Consider the following 21,863-nt stretch of genomic DNA (forward strand, 5'->3'; position numbering starts at 1 on the left):
TTAAGAAAAAAAAAGATCAAGGAGGACAGTTGGCACTAGAAGAAAAAAAAAGTTGTATTGAATCTGTAAATTATCTTTACTAAATGAAATAGCAGCAGATACAATTATAACAACCAACTGCCCTTTGCCTGACATAGGCTGCGTCAGACACAGATGTCAATTGGTAACAGCTCACAAGGATTTAAACCTACGGCCCAATACCCAGGAGCTAACACTAATATAATTAAACACAAGGGGGCCCATTTATCAAGCTCAGACTCGCCAGAAACAGCAGCAGACCGCTGCTCCATAACCCTGTCCGCCTGCTCTGATGAGGCGGACAGGAATCGCCGGAAATCCACCCAATCGAGTATGATCGGGTTGATTGACACCCCCCTGCTGGCGCGAGTCTGCAGGGGGCGGCGTTGCACCAGCAGCTCTTGTGAGCTGCTGGTGCAATGTTAAATGCGGAGAGCGTATTGCTTTCTGCATTCAGCGAGGTCTTGCGGACCTGATCCGCACTGTCGGATCAGGTCCGCAAGACCTTCGATAAATACGCCCCAAGGTCTGGCAATGCCCAAGAGCTAACGCTCATCGATTTAAACCGATGGTCCACCGATGCCTAGAACTTAAACCCACTGCCCAGTCATAGATTTTAACCTATGACCCAATGATATCTAGGAACTAACACTTATGGATTTAAACCCACTGCCCAGTATTGGATTTTTACCCCTAGTCTGTCAATGCCCATGAGCTAACACTCATGGATTTAAACTCATTACCCAGTCATGAATTTTAACTTATGGCCCAGCAATGCCAATGAGATAACACTCATGGATTTAAACTCATTACCCAGTCATGAATTTTAACTTATGGCCCAGCAAAGCCCATGAGATAACTTTAAATTTAAACCCACAGCCAGGCAATGCCCTGAAGCTAACATTCATAGATTTAAACTCACTGCAAGGTCATGGATTTTAGCCCATGGTCCAGTAATGCCTTGGAGCGAACATTCATGTTCTTAAACCAACAGCCCGGCAATGTCTAGAAGCTAACACTCCTGCACACTGTGGTGTTATCTTTCATGCATTAAATACAAACATGGTTACACATCAAAGTAACCTATTTTTCTGCTGTTTTCATACTTTTTCTGAAAGAAGAGCTTGACTATGAACCATGATCATTCATCTTCAAAGACCCCTTCTATTCTTCTATAATAAACTTACCTGATTTTAGTTGTAATGATTTCAGAAAATAAAAAAATCCATAAAAGGGGGGGGGGGGGATTTTACTTTCTTTGCTTATTGCACAGTAGCGTTCACCAGACAAACTGTTTCCCAGAGCAGATGGGTTCCTCTTCTGTTTTATGTATGCTGTGATTGTTTATGAAGGTACATGGAACTGCAACTTTAGCGTTGGCGGCTCTGGTTGTGGATAACGAGGTCCTCATGAGTTTAGAAAAATATGATCAATCCAAACAGCTTTCACAGTCTGTCCTGTAGCAATTATAGTTATATATACTACTATGTACTTTTCTGTATGGCATAGAAGCATTTTCATATATCTGACCTCTTCTGAAGTATGGAACTGTTGACCTTCACATGACTTATGTGGACAAAAACAGAAGCAATGGTGATATAGGCATCTGCTTTGTAAGGATATATAATGTAGTGTACTGTAGTGTATACCAATATATCCAGACGAAACCAAATATTACACACTTGGAACATAATGCATGAAAATTCTAAAATAACTGAGCCACACATCTAGGTAGTATTTAACAATTTAAAGAACTCAGCTTTAGTTTCCACCTGTACAGAATTAAATGTTACTGCTTAAAAATAACTTTTTTGTGTCCCTTTTTTTTATAATTTTTACTCTGGTTGTAAAAATACAAATAGTTCACATGAGATGAATTATAAATAAATTATTTACACTGTAAAATCAATTATTGAATTCAGCACAGTGCTTCCCAGATGAATTCAGCATTACTCTATGGGTAGGACCTTTTCCCATAAAAATGTACTAATAAAATGAAAGCCAGGAATGAATCCAGGATACAAGAAACCCTTTCAGTCTGAAGCACAAACCAGGCGTTCAAAGTGAGGAAGGCTGTGACTATGAAAAAAAACAGAGGAAGCTCTGTACTTTCCCCACTAATAGTGAAACTTTATAAAATTACTATTTGCGCTTGGTATAAGAATCCTAAACATTGTTCAGCCGCACCGTTCTATTTAGGATTGTCCCATGACTGACGTAAGCCAATCATTTGTAGCTATTTGTGCAAATAAGCATTTGTACCTATTTCAATTGTTTTTTTGTCTTTCTTTGTTCTTTAAACAAAATCTGATATGTATTTTGCCCCCTAGTAAAAGGACAGGTAAAAATACCCAGTGACTACACTTCATCAGGTTTTGAAAATGTTCTTCTGCGCTTAGATAACTATTTGTGAAATCTAGGCAGTAAAAAGTTTAGAAAAATAATTCAGCTGTTCCTTGTTTTACTGTAACTGATACGGCCTCAAGTAGTTTGTCTTTAAATACCTCCAAATGGTTTGGGACTGTTTTTATATCATACACACAATATGTAACTGGTAAGAATCTACAAACATTTTTAAGACATACGTTTCGCCTGTGCAGAATGTTAACATTATTATTGAGACAGAGCAATACAGACAGAGCTTGTTACATCAAGCTTGTTTGTGAGATAAGTGCAGCATGTGTAGTTCTCAAGTGTGTTAGTTTATAAGTGTAGGGAGTTATAACAAGGAGTGTGTTAGTTTATAAGTGTAGGGAGTTATAACAAGGTGTGTGTTAGTTCATAAGTGTAGAGAGTTATAACAAGGAGTGTGTTAGTTTATAAGTGTAGGGGAGTTATAACAAGGAGTGTGTTAGTTCATATGTGTAGGGAGTTATAACAAGGAGTGTGTTAGTTCATAAGTGTAGAGAGTTATAACAAGGAGTGTGTTAGTTTATAAGTGTAGAGAGTTATAACAAGGAGTGTGTTAGTTTATAAATGTAGGGAGTTATAACAAGGAGTGTGTTAGTTCATAAGTGTAGGGAGTTATAACAAGGAGTGTGTTAGTTCATACGTGTAGGGAGTTATAACAAGGAGTGTGTTAGTTTATAAGTGTAGAGTTATAACAAGGAGTGTGTTAGTTTATAAGTGTAGGAGTTATAACAAGGAGTGTGTTAGTTTATAAGTGTAGGGAGTTATAACAAGGAGTGTGTTAGTTCATAAGTGTAGAGAGTTATAACAAGGAGTGTGTTAGTTTATAAGTGTAGGGAGTTATAACAAGGAGTGTGTTAGTTTATAAGTGTAGGGAGTTATAACAAGGAGTGTGTTAGTTCATAAGTGTAGAGAGTTATAACAAGGAGTGTGTTAGTTTATAAGTGTAGGGAGTTATAACAAGGAGTGTGTTAGTTCATAAGTGTAGAGAGTTATAACAAGGAGTGTGTTAGTTTATAAGTGTAGGGAGTTATAACAAGGAGGGTGTTAGTTCATAAGTATAGAGAGTTATAACAAGGAGTGTGTTAGTTTATAAGTGTAGGGAGTTATAACAAGGAGTGTGTTAGTTTATAAGTGTAGAGAGTTATAACAAGGAGTGTGTTAGTTTATAAGTGTAGGGAGTTATAACAAGGAGTGTGTTAGTTTATAAGTGTAGGGAGTTATAACAAGGAGTGTGCTAGTTCATAAGTGTAGGGAGTTATAACAAGGATTGTGTTAGTTCATAAGTGAAGGGAGTTATAACAAGGAGTGTGTTAGTTCATAAGTGTAGGGAGTTATAACAAGGAGTGTGTTAGTTTATAAGTGTAGGGAGTTATAACAAGGAGTGTGTTAGTTCATAAGTGTAGGGAGTTATAACAAGGAGTGTGTTAGTTCATAAGTATAGAGAGTTATAACAAGGAGTGTGTTAGTTTATAAGTGTAGGGAGTTATAACAAGGAGTGTGTTAGTTTATAAGTGTAGAGAGTTATAACAAGGAGTGTGTTAGTTTATAAGTGTAGGGAGTTATAACAAGGAGTGTGCTAGTTTATAAGTGTAGAGAGTTATAACAAGGAGTGTGCTAGTTTATAAGTGTAGAGAGTTATAACAAGGAGTGTGTTAGTTTATAAGTGTAGGGAGTTATAACAAGGAGTGTGCTAGTTCATAAGTGTAGGGAGTTATAACAAGGAGTGTGTTAGTTCATAAGTGTAGGGAGTTATAACAAGGAGTGTGTTAGTTCATAAGTGTAGGGAGTTATAACAAGGAGTGTGTTAGTTTATAAGTGTAGAGAATAATAACAAGGAGTGTGTTAGTTTATAAGTGTTTGGAGTTATAACAAGGAGTGTGTTAGTTCATAAGTGTAGGGAGTTATAACAAGGAGTGTGTTAGTTCATAAGTGTAAGGAGTTATAACAAGGAGTGTGTTAGTTTATAAGTGTAGGGAGTTATAACAAGGAGTGTGTTAGTTTATAAGTGTAGGGAGTTATAACAAGGAGTGTGTTAGTTCATAAGTGTAGGGAGTTATAACAAGGAGTGTGTTAGTTCATAAGTGTAAGGAGTTATAACAAGGAGTGTGTTAGTTTATAAGTGTAGGGAGTTATAACAAGGAGTGTGTTAGTTTATAAGTGTAGGGAGTTATAACAAGGAGTGTGTTAGTTTATAAGTGTAGGGAGTTATAACAAGGAGTGTGTTAGTTTATAAGTGTAGGGAGTTATAACAAGGAGTTGGACAAAGGAGTGGACAACACAGAAACAAGTGCATTTAAATCTCCCTAAAATAACTGCAAACATGCTACACTTTCTAATGTCTGCATTAACCTTTTCCTCCCTTCTCCTTAAAGTCACAGCTCTTCCTTTCATGAACAGCGCTCAGACAATTCATATTTCTCCTTCTCTTCTACCTTCCCCCCTCTAGAACACACATGAACTCTATTCCTATCTCACATCCCTCAGCCAGCCATGCTTCACTGATTCTTAACTTAAACACTCGCATAAGACACATTCTCATCTCCTTTCGCTCACCATATTTCCTCTTCTTGCAGCTTGGGATGTCTCACATAACCCAGGTCCACCCTCTGCTTCCCTCAATTCACTACCCCAAATGACAACTCATACACCTTGCCCACATAACCCTCTAAACCTCATTAACTGCACCTCTGTTAATACACCCCAATTCTCTTGTGCCCTATGGAATTCACGCTATGTATGCAATAAGCTTACATCTATTCACAACCTATTTATTTCATGTTCACTTAACCTGTTAGCCCTCACTGAAACTTGGCTTTCCTCCTCTAACACAACTGCTGTAGCCTCTCTGTCCACTCACTTCCACTCACACTCCCAGACCAGGAGACAAACACGGAGGGGGATTAGGAATTCTCCACACAGTACCTTTCACTGCATTCCTTCACCCCCCTCTCTTTCCTTCCCATCTTTTAAAGTTCATGCTATCCGCCTCTTCTCCCCTGTAGCTCTTCGTGTTGCACTTATCTATCGGCCCCCTGGCCCAGCATCACAATTTCTGGACCACTTTGAAACCTGGCTTCCACATTTTCTCTCTTGTAATGTCCCTTCTCTCATCTTAGGGGACTTCAACATACCCGTTGATAATCCTAACATGCCTGCTGCCTCTAAACTTCTCTCTCTTACCACCTCTTCTGGCCTGTCCCAGTGGACAACATCTCCAACCCACTGTGAAGGCAACTCCATAGTCTTCACTAATCTCTGTGCCGTTTCCAACTTCCTTAACTTCCCCTTTCATCTCTCTGACCACCATCTACTAACTTTCTCTCTTACTCTAGCTACTACATCTTTGAAAGCCCCCAAAAAACTGCTACCTTGCAGGAATTTAAATGACTTGGATCTCACAGACTTTTCCACTCAAGTGAATCCTCTGATCTCCAACATTTCATCCCTCTCTTGCCCAAACCTCATGGCGTTACAGTATAATTCAGCACTAAAATCAACACTTAACAAAGCTGCACCCTCCACTATTCGATGTACATCAATCAATCGACGGCAATCGTGGCACACCAAACACACCAGATATCTTCAGCGATGTTCACGGGCTGCTGAACGGCAGTGGAGGAAATCACGCACCTGTACTGATTTCTGGCATTATAAAATAATTCTTAAGTCCTACAACTCTGCGCTCAGCCAGGCCAAACAAGTCTATTTCTCCTCCCTTGTATCATCTCACGCATCCAACCCCAGAAAGCTGTTTTCAACCTTTAACTCCCTTCTACGTCCGCCTGCCCCCCGCCTACTACCAACCTCACTGCTCAGATTATTTCTGATCACTTCAAAAATAAAATTGACACCATTAGAAAAGATATCTGCACCTCACAGCCCTCAAACCAAGCAATCCTACCCACCCCTTCTATTAACAAAACTCTATGATACTTCCCTCCAGTAACAGAGGAAGAAGTCTCTGTACTCCTATCCTTGGTTCATCTCACAACATGCCCACTTGACCCTATTCCTTCACAACTTCTTCCCTCTCTCTCTGCTTCACTAACCCCTACCCTAACTCATCTCTTTAATCAATCTCTCACCGCTGGCACATTTCCTGATACCTTCAAGCATGCGTCAATTATACCAATCCTAAAAAAGCCCTCACTTAACCCCTCCACCCCTTCTAAATATTGACCGGTCTCCTTACTTCCCTTTGCTTCAAAAATTATTGGAATGACTGGTCTATAACTCAAGTTCTCACAACTAACGCCTTACTTGATCCATTGCAATCTGGTTTCGCCCTAAGCACTCAACAGAAACCGCTCTTACTAAAGTAACAAATCACCTTTTATCAGCTAAAGCAATAGACCACTACTCTCTACTAATTTTTCTTGACCCGTCCGCTGCCTTTTACACAGTTCACCATCCTCTACTCCTAAAACTACTACATTCATTTTGACACAGCCCTCTCCTGGTTTGCCTCATATCTATCAAAACGCTCGTTTTCAGTTTCCTTTGACAACATATTTTGTGATCCTATGCCTCTCTCAGTTGGAGTACCGCAAGGCTCTGTCTTGGGTCCCTTACTTTTCTCTCTCTAAACATCCTCCCTTGGAAAACTTATAGCCTCCTTTGGAGTCCAGTACCACTTATATGCTGATGATACCCAAATCTATATTTCCTTTCCTGATATATCTCCCTCTTTACTCAACCAGATTTCCAACTGCCTCTCAGCAATTTCCTCTTGGATGTCTTCACACTACCTCCAACTCAATCTGTCTAAAACTGAGCTGCTTCTTATTCCCCCCTCTTCGAGACATCCAACACCTGACATTTCTCTGATGGTTGGAGACTATTCTCAAAAACCTCACCCCAGGTCCTCTGTCTTGGGGTTACACTTGACTCAGAACTCACATTCAACCCACATATACAAGTGCTTATCAAATCCTGCCATTCACACCTACGCAACATTTCCAGAATTCGTCCCTTCCTTACTCAAAAAAACTACTTATTAATTCCCTCATTTTGTCATGCATTGATTATTGCTTTCCAAAACACCGCCTCTCCTCCCTCCAATCTATTATGAATGCTTCTGCTAGACTCATCCACCAGTCGACGATCTACATCAGCTGCTCCTCTCTGCCAGTCTCTACACTGACTCCCCATACACTCCAGAATAAAATTTAAAGTATTAACCCTAACTTACAAAGCACTCAACAGTCTAACTCCCAACTATATTTCCTCTTTCATCATAAAATATTCCCCATCCCGTCCTCTTCGATCAACCTCTGACCTACGTCTCTCCACTCCTGTTATCTCTACGTCCCACTCCCGTCGTCAAGACTTCGTACGTGCTGCTCCTGTTCTCTGGAACTCTCTACCCCGCTCCATAAGACTGTCTCCAACCTTGTATAGCTACAGACGCTCCTTGAAAGCCCACCTATTCAGAGAGGCTTACAATCTCTCCTCCAGCTCTCATTCTAACCAAACTAATACATGAACTGCCTGACTCACTGCTGCAACTACAACCGATGTGACAAGCTACCCCAACCTTATGTCTCTGCACCCTAAACCTATAGACTGTGAGCTCTCGGGCGCAGGGCCCTCTTCCTCCTGTACTAGATTTGTTTAGTTTTGTTATGTTTTGTATTTTATCACAAATCTTTGTCATTGTAAACCCCTACCTTTGTACCCAGCGCTACGGAATTTGGCGGCGCTATACAAATAAATCATAATAATAATACCATTTTAATCAACTTTACAGTTTACTTCTGTTATTTAATTTGTATTATAATCTTTGTAAGCTTTGCTTATAGTAGTGCCTAGGTAGGCTCAGAAGCAGCAACGCACTACTGGAAGCTAGTTGTTGATTGGTGGCTGCACACATGTCTCTTGTCATTGGCTCACAAGTTGTGTTTAGCTAGCTCCCACTAGTGCACTGCTGCTCCTTCAGCACAGGATAGCAACAGAATAAAGCATATTAGATAATGGAAGTAAACTGGAAAGTTGTTTAAAATGTTATGCTCGATCTGAATCATTAACAAAATATTTGGGTTTCATATCCCTTTAATAATATTGCACATTTATGATGTGTGTATATATATATATATATATATATATATATATATATATATACACACACACACACACATATACATATATATATATATATATATATATATATATATACACATATACACACACACACACAAACAACCAGACTCTTATAGCTAAACTCAGTCACTGAACTGAAACGCCTCTCCGGATTTCTGCTCTAAATTGTTACAGTAATTCTTGCATTACCCAGTCTAGTTAACTATTTGTTTAACTAGTTTGACTATGTGTTTAAGAGGTACATCGCTGATAAACCAATCAGGACCAGCAGATATACTAAGTTGCTGCAATGCTCTGAGTGGGACTTTACCCATGTGTTCTTCTTTGTGGGAAGGGGGTCAAATATTGTAATCAGTAATAAAAAAGATACATGCTGTGAAGAATTAAAGGGACAGTCAACACAAGAATTGTTGTTGTTTTAAAAGATAGATAATCCCTTAATTACCCATTCCCTGTTTTGCATAACCAACATAGTTATAATAATACACTTTTTACCTCTGTAAATACCTTGAATATAAGCCTCTACAGACTGTCCCCTTCTTTCAGTTATTTTGACAGACTTTAGCCAATCAATGCTCACTACACGGTAAATTCACTTGCATGAGCTAAATGTTATCTATATAAAAAACATGATCTAATGCCCTCTAGTGGTGAAAAACTGTCAAAATGCATATAAACCTCCTAGGTTTAGCTTTTAACTAAGAATACCAAAAGAACAAAGCAAAATTGGTGATAAAAGTAAATTGGAAAGTTGTTTAAAATTACATGCCCTATTTGAATCATAAAAGTTTTTTTGGACTTGATTGTCCCTTTAAGAACATGTAATATTTGCTTTAGAATGCCACTTTAACATATTCACCCCAAAGCCAACTCCAAGAGATCTCTGTGCATGAGCAAACACACACACAAAAGTCCTTCAGATATAGCCCTACAGGGTCATGTTGCCTTGGGGACAACCATATATCAGACTATTATCCAGTATATATAACATTTTATATAAGGATTTAGTACCAGCCTAGGAAATGACATAAGTAATTTAATAGCAAATTCTGTTTAGATAAATGTGTAAGCATTAGATGCCAATCAGTATCACATGGGTTCCTACAGAACATACCTTTTCTTATCCAACCCCTCCTGTAAATTACAGTGACACAACATCAGACAGTGGCTTCTTAAACGTAATTATAACAATTCTGTAGTACATCATAACATTTTATTACTACCTTTTTATGTCCATTTAATGAGACATACTAATTACAACTTAAAGTGAATGTAAACTTTCATGAATTAGTGCCCGGTTTTTAAAAATACTATTAAAAACAGGGGCACTTTAGTTCATGAAAGTTTACATTACAGCGTATTTTTTCAAAATACTTAACTTTCTCTTGAGCAAAGCTGGATCGCCGATCCTACGCCCGCAGTTCCTCTGTACTTACGTCACCAATGACGAAATCGACGAAAGTGTCTGCTCTTTTTGTTTACCCAGCCCCTTTCAGTGGGTGTCCCAGACCACCTCATCAACAGTGCTAAACTGGGAGCTTCTAAGTAAGTTTTTAAAAGGTTTTATACTAGATTTTTAGATCAGTATCTGTGCATATTCTTCTTTAAGTAGTGTCCATTACATGCAGTAATATGACAATTGTTGTATACTGCCACTTTAAAGGTAAAGCATTTCCAATTCACTGCTACAAATAGCTGGTGATTGATGACCACACACATGCCCCTTGTGATTGGCTAATCAGCCAGTGTTGAGCTCCGGACTAGTAGTACATTGCTGCACAGATTTTAACCCTTTTGTGGAGGATAAACAGAGTTCTGTGCCATAATGATGATGATACAGTACATTAGAGCATTTTATTATTGCCCTTTTATATAATTTAAAATAAATAACTGTTAATATGATGTGCATCTGCTTTCATATTTGGTGAATAATAATAACAACAATAATAACGGAACCCTGTGATTACTAAACAGACCAATCACGTGCCAGTACCAGCCTGTTGGTCTTTCACACTGACCTTGTCCCCAGCAGACAGATAAAGTTTCAGAGCAGTGATTTATTTCTGGCAAAAGCTGCTGACATCACAATGTACACAAAACCCAGCTTGTCCTCCCCCATAGGAAACCAGCCGTAATGGGCACATTCTGAGCAGTTTATCTCTGCAACAATGTGCACGTTTTACTGTAATACAGAAAGTACTTTAACTTTCCCAGCAGAACAACATACCTAGTGCCGATCAATCAGCCATTCATAAACACACATTTATATTTAGTCTTCTCACAAGTGCAATATTAAAGAGACATTAAACACCATGCAATATTAATAACAATGTTTATTTTGCAATATATATTTATTAATGTTGTCTCCATTTCTTGCAAATTTAAATTTAAATTTTGGGCTTTAAAATTCCTCTGAGTTTCTATAACGTAATAGGTCTCGTATTAAAACCTAATTATCTAATCCAGGGGTCGACAAATAGACTATTTCAACAGGATGCTATGTGTATTTGGGTAGTTTTACCCGGCAGCATCGTAGTTCTATAAACTATAGTTTCCCACAATGAAGCAATCAGTTAAGGTGTAAGGTGTGTTAGGAAAACGCTCTACAATTAGAAAGTTTTGAATTTAATAAATTTGTCAGAATGACACTTCTCTGTTTAAAAGTCAAAATGCCAAATGTCATGGAAGAATGCATTCCAAATTTATGTGCGCTTGTGGAAGACGAGCAAAATACAATAATGCTCCAGTTGTCTTCTGTATAATGGTCTTTTTTTATTCCGGTGTGTCATTTTTCTTGATATGTCAGATGAACAATATGCAAATATCAACATTCTCCAACTGCTGGTGGTATTACCCACAATGGGCTATTTCCACTGCAACTCCATTTTTAGAATCTGGCAGCATGGCAATGCTTTGAAATCACTATGAGCATGAAAGAGTAAAGCGTAGATTCAAATCCAGATAAATATGCATTACATCACCGTGAATACACAACTGTGAACAGTCTAATATCTAATAGTAAAAACCCATGTCAGCCTGCCAAGTTATAAACACTGGCTTCTAGTAAAATAAGGCAGCAAATAGTTACAGAAATTGAACATATTATGGTCTTACTAGTAGCCTCAAAATAACTGTGCTATGTACGTTCAATATTTACAAATCTGTCAGCAGCTTTAGACATTTCTGTATAATTTCATAATAAAAGATTGTAAGTTGATGTAAAGTCCATTTTTTTATACAGGCCATTACCAAGATTTCAAAGTATGAAAACTATAAATTAAACCAATAAGCATAATTTTTTGTTTTCATTGGAATACGATTGGATACTAGGAATGAAAAGGAGGAACAGAAATCGTCATATTATTATGAACAGTTAAAATTCTTGAAGTTGAGAACTGAGTATGCAGACCCTGTATAAACTTACAGACTAAATGCAAATTATGGCAAAAACCCCCCCCCAAAAAAACATTGTTGGGCAGATAAACCATTATGTCCCCATACTCATTCACCAGACTTAAAATCATCATAATTACTAGTCCTATTAGGTACCAGCCAGACTTGAAAATATGTCAACAGCTTGATTTTACTTTACATATGTATAGCTATGAACAGCAAAGCAGAAAGAAATCATGGGGATATTATATTTATTTATATAAAAATCACAACTACACAAGCTAGCTAAAACTAGAGAGATTTGTATTTGTGCACTCAAAACATGGAATTAATAGTTAATAATCTAATTTTTTTTTTTAATATTTAGAGATCCAGTCTTATATTCCCGGTTAAGAACCCATGAGATAATCTCCAAAATTTTAATTGACAGGTTTTCAATAAATAATTTAAACCAATAGAATGAAAACAAATCAGTACTTACAGTATATTAGATGAAAATGATAAGACGACAGTTTGTCTGAATATCCTACTGCTTGGTATTTATATACAAAAATCTAAACTGGCCTGTGTATGGAAAATATATGCCATGGTAACAGAAATACAACAAACACAGAAAGAAAAAATCAATGTAGTAGTATACTGATGTAAAATACTTATTCCATAACCATGTGCTGCTTTCTGTTCACTTGTCCAAATCTTTTATTAGGAATATCTGAGTAACTACTACTTCATACCCTGGCAGTCAGAACGAAAAAGAGAAGGAAAAAAAGTGACAGAGACAGAAAGAGAAAGTAAGCGAATGGAAGAGAGAGGAGAGAGAGAGAGCGAGAGAGAGAGAGAGTGCGAGAGAAAATCCCCACAATTTAAGAGGATTTTTAAAATTTATTTATTTATTATTATTTTCACATTATTTGGAGATCAAAGCCTGTAATGGTTTTAATTGTTGTACATTACACATCCACACAGCCTCTCCCAATTAGAAAGTATCTAATTAAAGCTCTATGTTGCCTCTTGCTGCTAACATGAAACTGTATAAACATGTATAGAGAGTGCTGTAAGAATGTTGCAGAATTACACCTACATGGAAGTCAGCACTGCAAAAATGTCACAGCATTCAGTCCCCACTACAATATCACAGCAATTTGTGCAACACAAGAATGCTTCTTTCTATACTAATCACACTCATGTCTGATATTATTATACATCTACCTGACAGTTATTTTACATGCCTCAGATTTAGTTTACTGTACAGCCAGGTTTCAAGACTACACAGAAGCTGCAGAGCAAACAGGCAGCTTCGCCTGCAGGTACCTTACCTGATACAGACACTGTGTGCGTCCTCACCCCATGCTTTTCGTTGTTCGCCAGCCTGCAAGAGATAGGGTTGAATCTGTGAATGGTGTACATTCTTCACAGTCAAAGAGACTGTGTATTCATTCTCACAGGCTACCTTCTGTAATTAGCAGGACTAATCCATTTCCCTAAAACAGGGGAGTTTGTGGGAGGGAATTAAAGTAGAGAAGAGAGTAAATACAACTATAATATCTCTCTTGGGACACAGATTAAAGATACAAGATGTCAAAATACAAGGTTAAAAAAACGTGTTTTAGAAATACTACAGAATATTCACAAGTTTAATATATTATCTGGCTAAAAGCAGATGGGTTTAAATATAATTAATTTTATATTATAAAAGCATGTTTGCTTTATCTTAAAAAAAATAGTAATTAGCAATAATTAAAAAAATAAATAAAAATAAAATAAAATTCTAATTTAAAAAGGAACTACAAGGACTATTTTTTTCTATCATGCATAAAAAAAGCACCAATTAAACATAAAAATGTGTTTTTCGTAAAAAAAAAGTAAAAGTCGTTTAAATTTAAAGGGACAGACTAGTCAAAATTAAACTTTCATGATTCAGATAGGACATGCAATTTTAAACAACTTTCCAATTTACTTTTATCATCAAATGTTCTTTGTTCTCTTAGTATTCTTTGTTAAAAGCTAAACCTTGGTAGGCTCATATGCTAATTTATAAGCCCTTGAAGGCTAATTCTTATCTCACGTCATTTTGACAGTTTTTCAGTTAGACAGTGCTAGTTCATGTGTGTCATACAGATAAGATTGTGCTCACTACCTTGGAGTTATATATATTAGTCAGCACTGATTGGCTAAAAAGCAAGTCTGTCAAAAAAAAAAATGAGATAAGGGGAAGTCTGCAGAGGGTTAGATACAAGGTAATCACAGAGGTAAAAAACAAAATTTATGCTTACCTGACAAATTTATTTCTTCAAGATGTGGTGAGTCCACGGGTTCATCTTAATTACTGTTGGGAATACCACTCCTCGCTAGCAGGAGGAGGCAAAGAGCAGTAAAAACTGTTAAGTATCACTTCCCTACCCATAAACCCCAGTCATTCGACCAAGAGTAAATGGAGAAAGGAAAGAAACACAAGGTGCAGAGGTGACTGAGGTTTAGTAAAAAAAACAAACATAACAATTACCAAAAAACAAAGGATAGGTCCATGGACTTACCACATCTTGAAGAAATAAATTTATCAGGTAAGCATAAATTTTGTTTTCTTCTAAAGATGTGGTGAGTCCACAGGTTCATCTTAATTACTGTTGGGAACCAATACTCAAGCTAGAGGACACAGATGAATAGGGAGGGATAAAAAGCCAGCATGCCTAAACAGAAGGCACCGCCGCTTGAAGGAGCTTTCTCCCAAAAGCTGCCTCAGCCGAGGCAAAAGTATCAAATCTGTAAAATTTAGAAAAGGTATGTAAAGACGACCAAGATGCAGCCTTGCAAATCTGCTCCATAGAAGCTTCATTCTTGAAAGCCCAAGAGGCTATGACTCTGGTGGAATGAGCCTTAATTCTCTCTGGAGGCTGCTTCCCAGAAGACTCATATGCCATGCGAATCACACTCCTCAACCAAAGAGCCAGAGTAGAGGCAGACGCCCTCTGACCTCTATTCTTTCCAGAAAAACAAACAAAAAGAGCAGAAGACTTCCGAAAGTCTTTAGTCGCCTCCAAGTAAAACTTAAGAGCATGAACCACGTCCAAATTATGCAGCAAACGTTCCTTATACGAAGAAGGCTTGGGACAAAGGGAAGGAAGAACAATTTCCTGATTAATATTCTTAGTAGACACAACCTTGGGAAGGAATCCCAACTTAGTGCAAAGAACAGCATTATCAGCATGAAAAATAAGATAAGGAAAATCAAACTGTAAAGCAGAAAGTTCAGATACCCTTCGAGCAAAAGAAATAGCCAACGAAAACAAAACCTTCCAAGACAAAAGCTTAATATCAAGAGAATGCATCGGCTCAAACGGACGCCGCTGTAAAACTTTTAAAACAAGATTAAGACTCCAAGGAGGAGCAACCACCTTAAACACCGGTCTAATTCTGACCAAGGCCTGACAGAAGGACTGAACATCCGGCACATCAGCCAAACTGTTGTGCAAAAAGACTGCTAAGGCTAAAATTTGACCCTTCAGGGTACTAACAGACAAACCTTTTTCCATACCCTCCTGGAGAAAGAATAATATTCTTGGAATCCTAACCTTACTCCAAGAATATTGCTTAGCTGCCCAACAAAAAAGATATTTCCTCCATATTTTATGGTAAATCTTCCTAGTAACCGGCTTACGAGCCTGTATCATAGTCTCAATTACTGACTCTGAAAACCCATGCTTTGATAGAATCAAACATTCAATCTCCAAGCAGTCAGCTTAAGAGAAATGAGATCTGGATGAAGAAACGCTCCCTGAAGAAGGTCCTTCCTCAGGAAGCCTCCACGGAGGTAGAGATGACATCTCCACTAAAGCTGCATACCAGATACTCCGAGGCCAAGATGGAGCTATTAGAATCACTGATGCCCTTTCCTGTCTTATGTGAGCAATCACCTGAGGCAGGAGAGCAAATGGAGGAAACAGATAGGCCATCTGGAAATTCCACTGCCAAGGCGTCTATCAGGAAGGTCTGAGGATCCCTCGACCTGGAACCGTACTTTGGAAGCTTTGAATTTTGACGGGACGCCAAGAGATCAAACTCCGGCATCCCCCATCTGGATACCAGCTTGGAGAACACTTCCGGATGGAGTTTCCATTCCCCCCGGATGGAAAGTCTGCCTGCTTAGGAAATCCGCTTCACAGTTGTCTACTCCCGGGATGTGGATGGCTGACAGACAACAACAGTGGTCCTCCTTCGCGTTCCCCCCTGGTGACTGATGTACGCTACTCACGTTATGTTGTTTGATTGGAATGTGATGAACTGGTTTGAAGCCAACTGAGGCCAGACTAACAGCACATTGTAAATTGCTCTCAACGATGTTGATCAGCAATTTGGAATCCTCCCGAGTCCAAAGAACCTGAGCTTTGAGATACTTCCAGACTGCCCCCAGCCCACTAGGCTGGAGTCTGTAGTCACTATCACCCAAGATGGTCTCCGAAAGCAAGTGCCCTGGGAGAGGTGATCCTGAGATAGCCACCAACGAAGGGAATCCTTTGCCTTCTGATCCAAAATTAGCTTTGGATAGAGATCCAAATAATCTCCCTTCCACTGGTTGAGCTTGCACAACTGCAAGGCTCTCAGATGAAAAGGAGCAAATGGCACGATGCCAATGGCTGCCACCATTAGTACAATTACCTCTAACTGAGGGACAGGGCGTCTCCTGATGACTCGACAAGACGATAGAAGCTTGACTGTTCTGGTCTCCGTCAGGAATATCAACATCAGGACAGAGTCTATGATAGTCCCTAGGGAACACTACTCTTGTCAAGCTTCACCTCCTCCATGCACATAGAGGCAAAGAGAATGACCGGGGTATATGGGTAGGGAAATGATACTTAACAGTTTTTACTGTGGTGCTCTTTGCCTCCTCCTGCTGGCGGGAGTGGTATTTCCAACAGTAATTAAGATGAACCCGTGGAGTGACTATATCTTCAGAAGAAAGTATATTAATATAACTGTGTTGGTTATGCAAAACTGGGGAATGGGTAATAACGGAATTATCTATCTTTTTAAACAATTCAAATTCTGGAGTAGACTGTCCCTTGTGAAACTAAAAGGAAGTACTGAATATGCAACTGAGTCCTGAGGCTACTGCTCGATGTTGGCAGGAATACCTTTCATAGCAAAAAAAACATATGATTTATTTGGTATAGGAACAAAATATATATATATATATATATATATATATATATATACACAGTTGTGGTCATAAGTCTACATACCCTGGCAGAATTTATGATTTCTTGGCCATTTTTCAGAGAATATGAATGATAACACAAAAACTTTTCTTTCACTCATGGTTAGTGTTTGGCTGAAGCCATTTATTATCAATCAGCTGTGTTTACTCTTTTTAAATCATAATGACAACAGAAACTACAAAAATTACCCTGATCAAAAGTTTACATACCCTGGTGATTTTGCCTGATAACATGCACACAAGTTGACACAAAGGGGTTTGAATGGCTATTAAAGGTAACCATCCTCACCTGTGATCTGTTTGCTTGTAATTAGTGTGTGTGTATAAAAGGTCAATAAGTTTCTGGACTCCTGACAGACCCTTGCATCTTTCATCCAGTGCTGCACTGACGTTTCTGGATTCTGAGTCATGGGGAAAGCAAAAGAATTGTCAAAGGATCTGCGGGAAAAGGTAGTTGAACTGTATAAAACAGGAAAGGGATATAAAAAGATATCCAAGGAATTGAGAATGCAAATCAGCAACTCTAATCAAGAAGTGTAAAATGAGGGGTTCTGTTTGATAACATACTGCATTCATCTTGCCATCAATTCTTACTAAATTTCCCGTGCCTTTGTAGCTCACACATCCCCAAAACATCAGCGATCCACCTCCGTTTTTCACAGTAGGAATGGTGTACCTTTCATCATAAGCCTTGTTGACTCCTCTCCAAATGTAGAGTTTATGTTTGTGACCAAAAAGCTCAATTTTGGTCTCATCACTCCAAATGACTTTGTGCCAGGTTTGAGGCTTGGCTCTGTGCTGTTTGGCGTATTGTAAGCTTGATACTTTGTGGCATTTGCGTAGTAATGGCTTTCTTCTGGCGACTCGACCATGCAACCCATCTTTCCTCAAGTGCCTCCTTATTGTGCATCTTGAAACAGCCACACCACATGTCCTGTATTTCACCTGAAGTTATTTGTGGGTTTGTCTTTGCATCCCGAACAATTTTCCTGGCACCTATGGCTTAAATTGTAGTTGGTCTACCTGACCGTGGTTTGGTTTCAACAGAACCCCTCATTTTCCACTTCTTGATTAGAGTTTGAACACTGCTGATTTGCATTCTCAATTCCTTGGATATCTTTTTATATCCCTTTCCTGTTTTATACAGTACAACTACCTTTTCCCACAGATCCTTTGACAATTCTTTTGCTTTTCCCATGACTCAGAATCCAAAAACCCTCTTTTGACCGAAGCCGAGAAAATCAATAAGTACACCTCCAAGAGTGAGCGCAGCTCACAGAGACCCAAAGGGACCAAAACAGGGAAAGGAGGCCATGCCTATACTAAGCAAAACCCGGGTTAAGACCGGGCACAGAGACAGAACAGACATCTCTCCAACATCCTGCAAGCACGGAATGCAACTGAAGAGGCAAAGTCCTCCCAGTGGCCGACCATAGAATACCAAGGCATTCGACCATGAAAAAGTGCGTAATACACCCAGGTGAAAACCCCCATGTTTGAGAACACACAGTCCATAACAGGACAACACAGAAGGTACTTGCGAGGTAGAAGAAGCAGTCAAGCAAGAAACAGACCGCAAGACCTGCATCCCCCGGACAGAGGCACGCTCCAAGCAACCTAAGTCGCCAGACCTAAACACAGATCCCTAAAAAGGGGAACACAAAACACGAGGCCCCCCGAGGAGGAGAGTATACCCTCAAAACCCAAAGGAAGAGTAAACCCTCTTCTGAAATCAATGGAGCAAGTCGAAATGAAAATCTATACCTTAGCAGACTGAGCTAACAGGATACTCAACAAGCCCACACATCCAGAGGTGACTGTGACCCGAACGCAGCGCCTTAGACCGCTTGGCCATCCTGACCTGCAGACCCACACCCAGCTGAACCAACCCAGCCTCAGGGATCCAAGACTGGGGAATAAAAAAATCCTGAAACAGGTACAGGAACGAGCGCAAGGATAGCACAGCCATCCCCACAGAGTACAAGTAAAACCCGACTCTGAAAACAACAAGGCCATAGACCTAAGGATCAAAATAAAGGCCCAGCAAGTCTAACTTGGACTCAGCAAGACCCCAGGGTGAACCAATCCCACCTTTCTGCCTCCCATCCAGGAGAAGCCCCAAGCAAGGACTCCATCTCCATAGGGAGGAGAATACCCCCTAAAGAAAAGGGATGATGCCTGAAGGGCAACAACTCCTCAAGGCCCGAAACCACCGGCTAAGGCGCACTAGAAATTGGACATCCAGTGCCAGCAGTTGGGTATGAACCAACAAACCCCTGAGGCCCAAGCCACACAGTTATCACTAGATGACATGGGCTACTCTTGTGGCAAAGAGTAAAAAATACTTGGAAAATCGGGCCAACCATGACCAGGTCAGTTAGATGGAGTAAGGACATAGCCCAAGTTCCCAAACCGTGGAACACCCCAACCAGCCCTGAGATCCAAGATTTCAAAACCACCCAAAACTGGGTCAGGAAAAAAGCCAAGCGAAGCTTCAGCAACCGGAAGTCTTAAGGAGAAAAACAGGTCCGGGCACTTAATAGTTCAGGCAAACCTTACCCTAGAACTAAACACCCCAACTGGCCAAAAAGCCAGACACAAGGGATATGGATGCATATAAAGTCCAACGCTCCAAGGAGCAAGGCTAAAAGTCATATGAAGATTCTTCTCAAAGCCTCAAGACAACCAAGGGATACCTTGAGGTCCCAAAAAAATCCTACTACTAGGACTAGTCTCCCTATCACCTCCGCACAAGCAGAGGACACAAGGAAGAAAAAGGCACTAAGCCTACCCAGCTCCGGAAAACCCCGAGCTGAACAAAGTCCCCGCAGGGAACAACCATCACCCAGAAACACAGATCCCTAAAAGGAGATCCAACTCACCCGAAGACAATGGAAGAAGACCCAAAAGTCTCTTATAACTCAGACAGAAAGTACACGTCAAAGAGTAAGAGCTGCATCTAGATACACTATAAACAGCTTACGCGTACACCTGCAAGGTGTGAAGAGCTGCAACTGGTTTCAAACTGCAAACTTCCGCATGCTAGACAGCTATCCTGTACAAGCTATTGGATCAAGCCCAAAAGGACAAATCCAGAGGCCTAAAAATTAAGGCCAAACCCCTCAACTGCGGTAAGGGGCGTTAAGCCCTCCAACCCTCCACCACATGGGGGAGGCTCTAGGTTCTGATGAAATCAGATGTCAGATAGAGTGACGCAGCGGGAAACTCCCCTGCCCGGCCATCTATGACTGAAGGCTATATGGACTGGAACAATCCTTCCCGCCTCACGGACCCACAGGTCCTCTCGAATGCTTAGTTGAACATGAAAAAGACAATGAAAACCTGAGCACTCAGCGCTTCTACCGAACCAGCCGAGCAGAACAGCGCCACGTGTCTGAACAGCCGCAAGACCGAATGAACCTGACAGGACCAGCCTGCACCTAATCAGCAAGCTGCATAAATTCTCCCTCATAGGGGAAAAAACAGAAAACAGACATGTTTAACAGAGGAATAACATGTCCAAAACAACTCCCGAAGAAGTAATAAAGAGCATCAATCCCAGAAGGTTCCCAAAGGAAACAAATAAAAGACATCCCATCGGATATAAATAAAATATAAGGCAACCCGGAGGTTAACGCCCAAAAGACACACATACCCGCAAGACCAGCCAAACGGAGCCCTATCTTTCAAAAACTGGGAAAAATCTCAAACAAATGAAAATCAGGAAATGACCTCATCCCCAAATGTCTAAAGAGGTGCACCATTTGAATTAGCAGACTGAAAATCCCCGTATCTGGTAACGATAGGGTCATTCAACAACTGAAAAACATGCCTGAGCAATACACGAAGGTGCGCAATCCTGTAACGAAAGGCACAACACTCAGGGACAGTTACACTCACGGGGGTGAGCACATCACCCTGCATGGAGGAATCAGAAACTGGGTTACCCGCATGTGTAGAAGTATGAATTGGTAGGGAACTCGCCTCTCGGAGGACAGGACCCCAAGAGGCGGATGGCTCAGCAGTCCCTTGATTCCCCAGGCACGAGGAACAAGGCGCTCTGAAATGGCATATGGAACAAAACTGGTCGACATGCGTCAACGAGGCCAATCCAGATTCCTCACCGGACACAGAATCTAAATCTGAAATCAAAATAGTCTCAGTATCAGAATCCTCCGTTACTGAATCTGAAACGAGCACAGTATCAGCATCAGAATCCTCCATAACTGGATAGAGGAAATATCAATATGGACTAAAGTATAAAAACAAAAACGGCACCTGACACCCACAATGGTTGGGGCACTCACCACCTCCTATGACCAGACCCCTGCGGACTAGAATATCTCCTTAGCCACATGGTCAGGAATGCAACCACTCCCAAACACAAGGTGAACCAAACAGTCCAAAAAAGTGCGCTCAACAAAAATGCTGCGTTACTTTTAAAGTTCCAACTACGAGCCCATAAACATCACACATAAGGAGGTTGAATCACATAACAAACATGATTATAAACCCCCTGTTCAATAACCCCCCCTCAGGAGATATTAACCCTTGAGTCCAAGATAATAACAGAGACTCACTGAGACCCTTATGTCATATAGTTAGACCCGCAAAGGTGTGGTAACCTCTCGGGAAAACATTCACATTACAGTACATTGACAAAGTAAAATGAAACGATCTTACCGGAATCTACGCCATGGAACAGGAACACGTCCCTTCAAGTGTG

The 21,863-nt window shown here is 39.9% G+C and overlaps 1 protein-coding gene across 9 annotated transcripts in view; it reads right to left on the bottom strand.

The window, feature by feature from the left end:
- Window positions 1-21,863, bottom strand: part of PTK2 (protein tyrosine kinase 2) — a 773,150-nt gene that overhangs the window by 182,720 nt on the left and 568,567 nt on the right. For all 9 annotated transcript variants that reach the window (XM_053715391.1, XM_053715387.1, XM_053715388.1 and 6 more), the window contains one exon: window positions 13,239-13,291. In XM_053715391.1, coding sequence (XP_053571366.1) covers window positions 13,239-13,291 — 53 coding nt within the window. The remainder of the gene's footprint in view (window positions 1-13,238; window positions 13,292-21,863) is intronic.

The sequence above is a fragment of the Bombina bombina genome, chromosome 5 (genome assembly GCF_027579735.1).
Source record: "Bombina bombina isolate aBomBom1 chromosome 5, aBomBom1.pri, whole genome shotgun sequence".
Taxonomy (NCBI): Eukaryota; Metazoa; Chordata; class Amphibia; order Anura; family Bombinatoridae; genus Bombina; species Bombina bombina.